The sequence below is a fragment of the Cervus elaphus genome, chromosome 9, assembly GCF_910594005.1.
Source record: "Cervus elaphus chromosome 9, mCerEla1.1, whole genome shotgun sequence".
Lineage (NCBI taxonomy): Eukaryota > Metazoa > Chordata > Mammalia > Artiodactyla > Cervidae > Cervus > Cervus elaphus.
In genome coordinates, this window is record NC_057823.1 from 5,381,964 (window position 1) to 5,394,199 (window position 12,236).

Consider the following 12,236-nt stretch of genomic DNA (forward strand, 5'->3'; position numbering starts at 1 on the left):
GTAAAATTCTTTTTTCAAAGGAGACAAGAACCAGGGCTCTACTTATACCCACTAGTCCCTGGTGTTCTAGCAGTTAGGAGTCCTGGTTTTCACCCAGGTGACCCAGGACTGAGTCTCAGGTAGAGAACTATCTCACTTCAAGTCACTCCTATCACCTTAACCCTTATAAATAAAGGGTAAAGAATCCTTCGGGGGGAATGACACAGGCTGGTACTTGAAACCTGAGACCTTTTGCTCGGGTGTTCGCACCTGGATAAACCTCCCCTGAACAATAAAATACAAAGAAACTATAAGGGACTAAAAATAATTGCGTGTGCATGCACAGTTGGAACAAATTATAAACAAGAACCGAAATGCCAATCCTGAGGAGCCAGGAGCAAAAACACAATATTGCACATGCACCCTGCACATGGCACTGCCAGGAGAGTGGGCAGATGACCCAAGACACCTCCACTCTCACCCCTCATAAGGAACCATCTCGCTCCCCCACCTCAGGCAACAAGGGAAACAAACTGTTACTTGTTTTTGCTCCCTCCTGCTGCAGCAGGATTCCCAATAAAGCCTCGCCTGAATTTCTTGTCTGGCCTCTACTCAAATTTTGCTGATTAAGGGGTCCAAGAACCCTGGTTAGTAACAAAGTGTCTAAGGGAAGGACTGGTGGAGTAGTGAGGTGAGCCTTTCAGGACTGCTAAACTCTCACTGTGTCAGAGACACCCTTAAGCATCTGGAGGAGTCCTGCTTAAAGCCATGTGTTAAAATGCATAAAATAAAGTATACTGTATTATAAAAAGACTACTCATGTGGAAACACAAATGTCAAAATATAAAAACATACAAATTTGTGATATAGGAATACCTGGATTCTTTATTAAACTCACTAAGTTATAAGACAGGCATTATAAATAATGCCTCTGGATTAATAAATACCAGAAACATGAGGTAGTAGTACGAAACTGCTATTTCGAAGTGTCTAACACCTTTAGTGAGTATGAAAACCCCTGTGATTTCTCTGTGACAGTCACGAACACTGCTAATTCTGCTGGACTTTGCTGCCTCCATTCACAATCGAAGGAAATTCCAAGTTTCAGTTAGATATTAGTGAACATGAAGGATTTTTTCCCCCTCATCTCAGCTCTTGGACCTCCCCAACTCTAGACCACAGGTTAAGAAGCTCCACTGAAGAAGGATGGAAGGACTGGCCACCTCCAAGGGCTATCCCAGCAACTCTCTTGGAAGGCAAAATGAGCTGAAAGCTGGCATGTATTCCCAATGCAAAATGGCATTTTCATGCTGTAGGAAGCAAGAACAGTGGAGGAAGGGCCCACAGCCTGGGGTCCAGAGAGAAAGCAGCTCTTTTCTGGTCTGTTGGGCTCCGTCCTCCTTCCTAGGTAGGGGCCAGCACTGCTGTCTCCAGGCATGAGCCGCTGAACCATTCACAGGGTGACAAGCAGAATTCACCTGCTTGAAAGTGCCCAGAGGGAGTCTGAGTTGCAAGCAGGCAAGTAGAATTCCTAACTCTCTGTGCAGGGCACAGAGGGGAGTGGAAGACTGGCCCAGAGCCAGGCAGCCACCAGTTTCCAAGGGAAAACTTAGGAATCCAGAGGCTACAATGAGGGACAAGTTAAAGGCCTGTCAGGGACACCAGGGCCTAGATTTACCACCCCACCCCAGTAGTGGATAGAATAAATGCATGCATGCAAGACAATGAATCGAGGAACAGTAGACTTTCCTTCACTGTGATGTCACCCCCTTAGGCTTCTTTCTTTCCATGACTTTGTCACCTTTAGCCCCTTCCAATGGTAGTATCAGTGCTGAAAAATGGATGCTTTTGAAGTGTGGTGTTGGAGAAGACTCTTGAGAGTCCCTTGGACTGCAAGGAGATCCAACCAGTCCATCCTAAAGGAGATCAGTCCTGGGTGTTCATTGGAAGGACTGATGCTGAAGCTGAAACTCCAGTACTTTGGCCACCTCATGCGAAGAGTTGACTCATTGGAAAAGACCCTGATGCTGGGAGGGATTGGGGGCAAGAGGAGAAGGGGACGACAGAGGGTGAGATGGCTGGATGGCATCACCGACTCGATGGACACGAGTTTGAGAAGACTCCAGGAGTTGGTGATGGACAGGGAGGCCTGGCGTGACTGAGCGACTGAACTGCACTGACTGAATGGTAGTTATCAGCTTTTACTTGGGATGCCCCTTCTCCCACTCAGCATATAATCTTAGCAAGACAGTCAGGCATGGTGCTAACCCATTCTCAGCCCAGAGGTGGGTGTGTGTCCTGAGTGGATGTGTGACACAGAGAACTCTCTCCTGGAATTCTGAAGGGGTGCTCAGGAGAGGGTACAGACAGGCAGCCCAGTCGGGGGGTGAGAGGAGGTCTGGAAAGACTACCCTCAACCTCCACTGCCTGCAACCCTATAGCTGCCCAACCCCAGCCATCAGTTGCAGTGTGTGGCCCCCCAAAGCTTGCTCACCCTTGTCCCTTCCCCCCTCTTCATCACTTCAGACCTCACATTCCCAAGGTCAATCACCATACTTCTCCCCAACCCTGCCCTGGACATTCCCATTTCTGACAGAGGCCCTATATCTACCAGATGTTACGACAGAATTCTGTCTCCTTCCCAGCCCCCTATTCCTGCTACTCCTCACCAAAGCCAGAGGGGAAGGGCACCCAGATAAACTTCCCAAATTTACAGCACTGACAGACCATCTCCTTAACTTTTACTATTTAATAATTTTCCTTAAACCAATTCACTTTTAAACTTACACATTTAGAAAAAAATTTTAAACCCTTCATGCCATAGTCCAAGTGAAAAACTGTTATCCCTGCCATAAATAAAAAATGCCTGTGAAAACCCGAGGACACAAAACAAGATGGTTTACTCCAGAAAGCTCGGACACGCCCAGTCTCAGTTTACAAAGTTCATTAGCAAGTAGAGAGCAGTGCCACTGCATCAGCATCGGAATCTAGTCTGCAGGAAAACTGAGGTCAGTCATTTAATCAGGATCAAGCCCTGTCTCAGTCCCTGGCCCTGCCTCACCACTCCTCGCAAAAATACCTCTGCAGAGGGGAATGCCCAGAAACTAGAACACTCTAAGCCTTCTATCCTGCTGCCTGGGATGGATGAGGAAGACAAATGCTCAACATCTCCCAGTCTGAACTCACCCTCCCCCAAGAGGCCTCTCCCACCAGCTCCTCCAACCCCAAAAGTCCTGACAAGCAATGCTGGGTGCTGGGCGCCAGGACTCCTAGAAATGGTGCCCAAGCAGAGAAATGGCAAGGGCCCTCCTCCAATACTTGCCCAGAGCCTGAGGACAAATCCCTTTCTTGCCTGTAACCCCACCTGATTCCACAAAGGGGTGGGAAAGCCTGCAATTAGTACAAGTATGAATGTGCAAGCGCCCTATGGTCAGGGAGACGAGGTGCTGGGCCCATCCCACATTACTTGGCAGTTCCTCATGTCTCCTGCCCACCTGCTCATGGCACCTGGGAGGCCAGTCCCACTCTGGACTAATGACCGAGCTCAACACCCTTTTCCACCCATATACATGGGCACTTTTACTCTTGAAAACAGCCCACTTGCCTTTCACAGAGCAGGAGCGGCTCCTGGTCCTCAGCAAGTGTTTATCCAGTAGACTAGAGAAAATAATCCTCAAGGGGAGGGGGCATTGGTGCAGGCAGCCGATACTGTACATTATCCCAGCTGGAGGCAAAGCGAGGTCCAGCCACATTGCTCCCCATCCTGGGACAGGAGACAGATACTTCAAAATAAAGACAATGGCAGGAGCAAGGAGGAGCTGAGTCCTGCCTGGATTAAAAAAGAGACCACATATTTCTCATTCTTGAGGTCAAGAAGACCTCCCAAACATGCGCACAATGGTTCCTCAGGTATCAGAGAAGGGAGGTGGCACCAGATCATAATATGTTCTGTCAACTTCCCAAAGACCCTTGTGCTAGAATCTATCATGGTTGAAAGATGAATGAACATACAGGGGAGGGCCTGGAATCAGATCAAATATGGATTCAGACAAAGCGAAATGACTGGCCAGAGGAAACCCAGAACTGCCCCCATATAAGTAATTTAAACTACCCCAAAAATGCATGACTCCTTCCCTGAGCCGGTGTGTCTATCCACATGTACTTTTTCCTCCTAATAAATGCTTTACTTGTTTCACTACTTTCCATCTCTTTGCTGAATTCCTTCTCCAAGGCAGACAAAGAGCCAGGGCCCTACCTCTAGCAACTAATCCCTGGTGGTCTTGGATAGGACTTAGCTCTTTCATCAACATGGCCCAGGGTCAATCCATATGCTGGGGAACTGATATCCTATTTCAAGCCACTGCTAGCCACAGCCACCCCAGAGCCACCTGAGATCATTCCCATTGTTACTGATCAGGGTTCTTGGTCTTCCTTAATCAACAGAAATTGACAAGAGGCCAGACAAGAAATTCAGGCAAGGCTTTATTGCTACAGCAGGGTGTTAGCAAAAATAAGTAACAGATTCCCTTGCTTGCTCCCCAACAGGGGGCAAGCTGGTTGCTTTCATGGGGTGAGCGGAGGGGCATGTCCAGAGCTTGGGCAGGAGGGGTGGCTTAGGTGGTCCGCCCACCCTGTTCACTGGGTTGACTGCAGGAGGCGTTCACAGTATCCTGCTTTAGCTTCTGAAACCTTGGTTTTGCTCCCTGTTTTGCTCCTGGCTCTTCAGAAGCTGCAGTTGGGTTTTTTATCTTATCATATCTTGTTGTCCATAATTTGCCCCAACTGTGCATATATGCAGTTATTTTTAGTCCTTTATAATTTCTCTGTATTTTGTCACTGAAGAAGATGTTTGTCCAGGTCCAAGCACTGCAGCAATGGGTCCCAGGTCCCAGAGACTCTACACCCTTATTCCTAAGGAAAGGGGATGAAACTTCTTCCTGATGAACAGGGGCCACAGACCACAGCCTACCTGAGAGGTGTGTAAGTCCCTCACTGACTCTTCCAAGGACCTGTAGGAACCTGGGCCACTTTCCACTGCTATGGTTTAAATTCCTTGAACCATCATGAGCCTTACTTGAAATTGTTGGAGCCTAGAAGACACAAACTTAACCAAAAGCTTAAATAAACAAGGGCGAAAAGGAGAACAAAGGGCCTAGAAAGGGAAGAAATCAGTTAACATTGGGAGGGCTTCCTTAACTGTTGACTAGACAGGGGAGGCAATATCATCCTTGCCAAAATTACAATGCTATTCTGCTTGGGTTTATATTTTTGTTAATCTCAGGGTTAAAGGTTGACATGTTTCTATTTTTAGAATGGAAGGTCTGGAACTATTGGTCCAGGTCTCCTTCTTGGACCAAAAAGTCTTAGTCACAGATTTACAACAGTAGGGAAGACAACAAAGCATTAGACAAAGTATAGCATAAAACAGTGTGACTGACAAGAGAAGCCTTATGAGAAAGTAAAAACTTCCCTCCATAAAGTGTTTTTTTAATTTTTTAAATTGGAGGATAATTGCTTTACAATGGTGTGTTAAGTTTCTACTGTACAACAGTGTTTATCAGCTATAAGTATACATACATCCCTTCCCGCTTAAGTCTCCCTCCTACTCCGCTCCCCCCACCCAGAAAGTTTGCCAAGAGAACAAACCAGAGTTTTCTATTTCCCTTCCCATACCAAATACGAGGATTGTCAGTTAACTGTATTTGCTTTGGGCTTTGAACTGCTTCTATGAGACGTACAATCTCAGCCCCATATTTTACAGGGGAACTTTCTGTATTTAAAAAAATGCATTTTCCCCACAGATAGCTGCATAAACATATAAAACAATAAAACCTGTGCATATATTTATAATTTTTCCTTTCCCTAAAGTTAAGGTTCAGTTAGGGCTATCAGTTCAGCCCTCTGGGCCAAAGTGTTGGATAGCAAAGGTTTGCTTCTATAACACTAGGAGTATTCACAGTAGCATACTCTGCTCTCCTGGCTCCATCTTTAATAAAACTGATGCCATCAACAAACCATTCTTCCTCAGACTTTTCTATGGCCTGCTCTGTTAGAGCAGACCTACAGCCATAAACCTGGTCAAGGGTTTTGAGGGAGGAATATGTTAGTTTGGGGCTTTCAGCAGGTATCTGTGTAGCTGGGTTGAAGGTGTGGCCAGTTTTGAGGGTTACCTCTGGGGAGTCAAGGCTGGTATTTAATAAGGCAGCCTCCAGTTAGCCAATGGTGGCCTTTAATCATCAGGACTCCTTGTATTGACAGGGGGCCTGGACTTACAGTGTCTGTCCAAAGGTAAGCATGTCAGCTTCTCCCACAATAAAGCAGTGGCAGCTACTACCCAGAGGGAGCCAGGCCAACCTCAGGCCATGGAATCAAGTTGTTTGGAAAAACAGCCTATAGGCTAAGGAACTGCTCCCAGCTTCTGTATAAGGACCCTAAAAGCTTTCCCTTGCTTTTCAGCCATGTACAAGATGAATGTCTTTTTCAAATGGGGAGGTGTGCTCACCCCTTCTTACGAGAACACAAAGATCACAACTAACTGCTGAATAACCACTGACCAAAAAAAACACCAGAACATACCAAAAAAGATGCCCTACCTCCGAAGATAAAGAAAAAGCCACAATGAAACTGCAGGAGAGGCATAATCACAATAAAATCAAATCTCATACCCACCAGGAGGGCAACCCACAATCTGGAAAACAATTGTACCACAGAAGTTCTCCCACTGGAATGAAAGTTCTGAGCACCACATCAGGCTTTCCAGCCGGGGGTTGGGGCGGGGGGTGGTCTGTCAATGGGAGGAGGAGTCCCCAGAGAATCTGGCTTTGAAACTCAGTGGGATTTGCTTGCAGGGCTTCCACAGGACTGAAGAAAACAGGAACTTCACTTTTGGAAGGCACACATAAAGTCTCAGCACATCAGGGTCTAAGGGAAGAAAGCAGTGACCACAGAAGAGATTGGGCCGGTCCCACCTGCTAGTATTGGAGAGTCTCTTGAAGAGGCAAGGGGTAACTGTGGCTCACCGTGGGGACAGATGCACTGGCAGCAGCAGTTCTGGGAAGTACTCGTTGGCATGAGCCCTCCAGGCGGCCACACATGTGCCCCACAAAACAGCCTGAGGGCTCCAGCACTGCCCTGCCTCAGGCCAAACAACCAACAGGAAGGGAACACAGCCCCACCCATCAGCAGACAAAGAGATGAAAGTTTTATGGAGCACAGCCCTGCCAGCCAATGTGATAAGACATAGCCCCATCAGTCCACCCCATTAGGAAGCTTGCACAAACCTCTTTCATAGACTCATCCATCAGAGATCAGACAGCAAAAGGAAGAACTTCAGTTTCGCAGTCTGCAGCACCAAAACCACAATCACAGAAAGTTAGACAAAATGAAATGGCAGAGGAATATGTCCCAGATGAAGGAAAAAGAAAACTCCAGAAAAACAACTAAGTGAAGTGAAGTTAAGCAATCTTCCAGAAAAAGAATTCAGAATAATGATAGTGAAAAAGACTCAAGATCTCAGAAAAAGGACAGAGACAAGAATTGAGAACATGTAAGAAATGTTTAACAAAGACCTAGAAGAACTAAAGAACAAACAAAGATGAACAATATAATAACTGAAATGAAAAACATACTAGAAGGAATTAATAGCAAAATAACTGAGGCAGAAGAACAGATAAGTAACCTGGAAGACAGTGTGGTAGAAATCATAGCCACAGAACAGAATAAAGAAAAAAGAATGAAAAGAAACGAAGACAGTCTAAGAGACCTCTGGGGCAACATTAAACACACCAAAATTTGCATTATAGGAATCCCAGAAAGAGAAGAAAGAAGAGACCTGAGAAATTATTTGAAGAAATAATAGTTGAAAACTTCCCTAACATGGGAAAGGAAACAGTCAGCCAAGTCCAGGAAGTGCAGAAAGTCACAGGCAGGATAAACCCAAGGAGGAACATGCTGAGACATGTAGCAATCAAATAGAAAAAAAAAAAAATTAAAGAAAAGTAAAAAATATTAAAAGCAATAAGAGAAAAATCAACAAATAACATACAAGGGAACTCCCATAAAGTTATCATCTGGTTTTTCAGCAGAAATTTTGTAGGCCAGAAAGGACTGGCATGATATATTTAAAATGATGAAAGTGAAGAACCTACAACTAAGAATACTCCACCCAACAAGGCCCTCATTCAGATTTGACAGGGAAATTCAATTTTTACAGCCAAAAGCTAAGAGAATTCAGCACCACCAGAGCAGCTTTGCAATAAATGATAAAGAAACTTCTCTAGGTGGGAAAGGGACCAGCAACTTAAAATAACCTTGTACATATAAAGACTGCTATATCAAACCATCATGGGAACAGCTAACCCCAAAACTACAATAGATACACATACAAAAAAGAAAAACCCAAACATAACATTAAAGACGATCATCAAACCACAAGAGAACAAAAGAGGAAAGGACTAAAAAAGACCTATAAAAAAACACAAAATAATTAAGGAAATGGCAATAGAAACACACATATCAATAATCACCTTAAATGTAAATGGATTAAATGCATGAGACAAAAGACACAGACTGGCTGAACAGATACAAAAACAACACCCATATATATGCTGTCTACAAGAGACCAATTTCAGACTTAGGGACACATACAGACTAGAAGTGATGAGATGGAAGAAGGTATTCCATACAAATGGAAATCAAAACAAAGGTGGAGTAACAATATTCATTTCAGATAAAATAGATTTTAAAATAAAGACTGTTACAGAAGACAAGGATGCTACATAATGATCAAGGGATCAATCCAAGAACATAAAACAATTTTAAGTACATATGAACCCAACACAAGAGCACCTCAATATATAAGGCAAATACTAACCACCATTAAGGGAGAAATTGGGGGACTTTAGCACACCACTTTCATCAATGGACACATCATCCAGACAGAAAAGTCAATAAGGAAACACAGGCCTTCCTTAGATCAGGTGGACTTGATATTTATAAAGCATTCCATCCAAAAGCAGCAGAAGATACATTCTTCTTGTGCACATTGAACATTCTCCAGGATTGACCACATGTTGGGCCACAAAGTGAGCCTCAGTACATTTAAGAAAACTGAAACCACGTCAATCCTCTTTTCTGACCATAGCACTATGAGATTAGACATAGAGTACAAGAAAAAAACTAAAAACGCAAACAGTGGGGCTCAGTGGGGGCTAAGCAAATGCTGCTAAACAACTAATAGGTCCCTGAAGAAATCACAGAGGAGATAAAAAATACCCAGACACAAGCGAAAATGAAAGCTCAATGATCCAAAATCTACGGGATGAATTTCTACATGTCACATGACATCACCAAAAACAAACTAAAAAAAGAAAAACACACACACACACAGAAAACCAATCAAACAAACAAAACCTATGGGATACAGCAAAAGCAGTTTTAAGAGGAAAGGTTATAGCAATTCAATCTTCAGAAAGCAAGAAAAATCTCAAACAACCTAAACTTATACCTAAAGCAACTAGAGAAATAAATAAAACCTAAAGTTGAGTAGAAGGAGGAAATCATAGATTGGAGCAGAAATAAATGAAAATGAAATAGATGGGGAATACGTGTAAATCTATGGCTGATTCATATCAATGTATGACAAAACCCACTGGAAAAAATAAATAAATAAATAAAGGAGACATTGAAAAAAAAAAAAAAAAGAAAATGAAATAGAGATGAAGTAAACAACAGAAAAGATCAATGAAACTAACAGCTAGTTCTTCGAAAAAATAAACAAAATTGATAAACCTTTAGCCAGATTCATCAAGAAAAAAGGGAGAGGGCTTCAAACAATAAAATTAGAAATGAAAAAAGAGAAGTTACAACTGACTCTACAGGAACACAAAGGGTTATAAGAGACTAGGGCAAGTAACTGTATGTCAATAAAATGGACAACCTGGAAGAAATTGACACAATTCTTAGAAAGGCACAGTCTCCCAAGACTGAACCAGGAAGAAATAGAAAATATGAACAGACCAATCCCAAGCATTGAAATTGAGACTATGATTAAAAACTCTCAACAAACGAGGGCCCGATGGCTTCACAGGCAGTCTATCAAACATTTAGAGGACAGTTAACACCTATCCTACAACTGTTCCAAAAAATTGCGGAGGAAAGAAAACTCCCGAACTCAGCCTATGAGGCCACCATTACCCGTATACCAAAACTAGACCAAGCAGTGAGTCGGGAGTGGGGGGTCCGAACCCACCATGCCCCGTGAGATGTAGGGGGGGCGGGTGGAGGCCGGAGCGGCTGTTTCGCCCCAGTGTTCAGCAGAGACGGCCAGGGCGCAGCGCCGGCAGCCCAGGGTGCGGTGGGGAAGACCCCTGATTCCCGGGGACCGCCGGCTGTTGGCGCCCCGCCGGTGGTCGCCCGTGTGCAGGGTCAGGGAAGCGAGGCCGCAGTGGTGAGGGTGAGGAAGGAAGAGTGAGCCAAGGGGAAAACACAAGGAAGGCAAAGTGCAGGTGGCTGTGAGGTGCCATCAGCTTCAGGCGCCATGCGGGTCTGGTCTGAAGATCAAGTCTGGTCAATTCTTTTCAGAAGAAAGAATATTTATTCCTTGGTGTGGAGGGCGCTTGCACTTGGGGTCCAAAATTGAGGTGCATGGGAGTATATAGAATTTAAGCCTTCTCTCACAAGTGTATTGGTAGAGTTAAAGAAAAAGACAGCCAACTAAAGGTCATCTGAAATTGTGACTGGCTGCTAATCTCAGGACAAAATTAGAGATCACTACTCAAGCATAAACTGTGGAAAATTCTGAAGGAGATGGGAATACCAGACCACCTGACCTGCCTCTTGAGAAACCTGTATGCAGGTCAGGAAGCAACAGTTAGAACTGGACATGGAACAACAGACTGGTTCCAAATAGGAAAAGGAGTACATCAAGGCTGTATATTGTCACCCTGCTTATTTAACTTATATGCAGAGTACATCATGAGAAATGCTGGGCTGGATGAAGCACAAGCTGGAATCAAGATTGCCGGGAGAAATATTGATAACCTCAGATATGCAGATGACACCACCCTTATGGCAGAAAGTGAAGAGGAACTAAAAAGCCTCTTGATGAAAGTAAAAGAGGAGGGTGAAAAAGTTGGCTTAAAGCTCAACATTCAGAAAACTAAGATCATGGCATCTGGTCCCATCACCTCATGGGAAATAGATGGGGAGACAGTGGAAACAGTGTCAGGCTTTATTTTTTGGGGCTCCAAAATCACTGCGGATGGTGACTGCAGCCATGAAATTAAAAGACACTTGCTCCTTGGAAGGAAAGTTATGACCAACCTAGATAGCATATTAAAAAGCAGAGACATTACTTTGCCAACAAAGTTCCGTCTAGTCAAGGCTATGATTTTCCCAGTGGTCATGTATGGATGTGAGAGTTGGACTGTGAAGAAAGCTGAGCGCTGAAAAATTGATGCTTTTGAACTGTGGTGTTGGAGAAAACTCTTGAGAGTCCCTTGGACTGCAAGGAGATCCAACCAGTCCATCCTAAAGGAGATCAGTCCTGGGTGTTCATTGGAAGGACTGATGCTGAAGCCGAAGCTCCAATACTTTGGCCACCTCATGCGAAGAGTTGACTCATTGGAAAAGACCCTGATGCTGGGAGGGATTGGGGGCAGGAGGAGAAGGGGACGACAGAGGATGAGATGGTTGGATGGCATCACCGACTCAATGGACATGAGTTTGAGTAAACTCCAGGAGTTTGTGATGGACGGGGAGGCCTGGCGTGCTGCGATTCACGAGGTCGCAAAGAGTCGGACACGACTGAGTGACTGAACTGACTGACTCAAGCATAAGTCCTCCACAAAGATGTTTGATTTAAAGGCTTGGGCTGAGTGTGTTGTGGAGTGGGCTGCACAGGACCCATACGGCTTCCTTACAACAGTTATTTTGGCTCTGACTCCATTGTTTCTAGCAAGTGCTGTGCAGTCTCGGAAATTGGCCAAGATGATTGAGCCCAGGGAAAAGGAGCAAAAGAAACAAAAACGTCAAGAAAACATTGCAAAAGCTAAACGACTAAAAAAGGATTAAAGGAATGTACAGGCTGTGTGTCCAGAGGAAAATTGGAAAATTATGTGCCTTTGAAAGGACCCATTAAGGTTTCCTTTTGGATCTTATGAGGGTATTACTAAACGGAGTCTGAGTCTATGGAAGAATCACGTCATTTCTCACCTGTACTGTAGCAGCTTTTTGGCTTCGGTATAGAAGTCTGTTGA

At 44.4% G+C, this 12,236-nt stretch overlaps 2 protein-coding genes across 2 annotated transcripts in view; one reads left to right on the top strand and one right to left on the bottom strand.

The window, feature by feature from the left end:
- Positions 1 to 12,236, bottom strand: part of SQSTM1 (sequestosome 1) — a 73,436-nt gene that overhangs the window by 39,136 nt on the left and 22,064 nt on the right. The gene's annotated exons all lie outside the window — the stretch shown is intronic.
- Positions 11,686 to 12,059, top strand: LOC122699135 (small integral membrane protein 15-like). Its single transcript, XM_043910699.1, has one exon. The coding sequence runs from the start codon at positions 11,830 to 11,832 to the stop codon at positions 12,049 to 12,051; it is 222 nt and encodes a 73-aa protein (XP_043766634.1). The 5' UTR covers positions 11,686 to 11,829; the 3' UTR covers positions 12,052 to 12,059.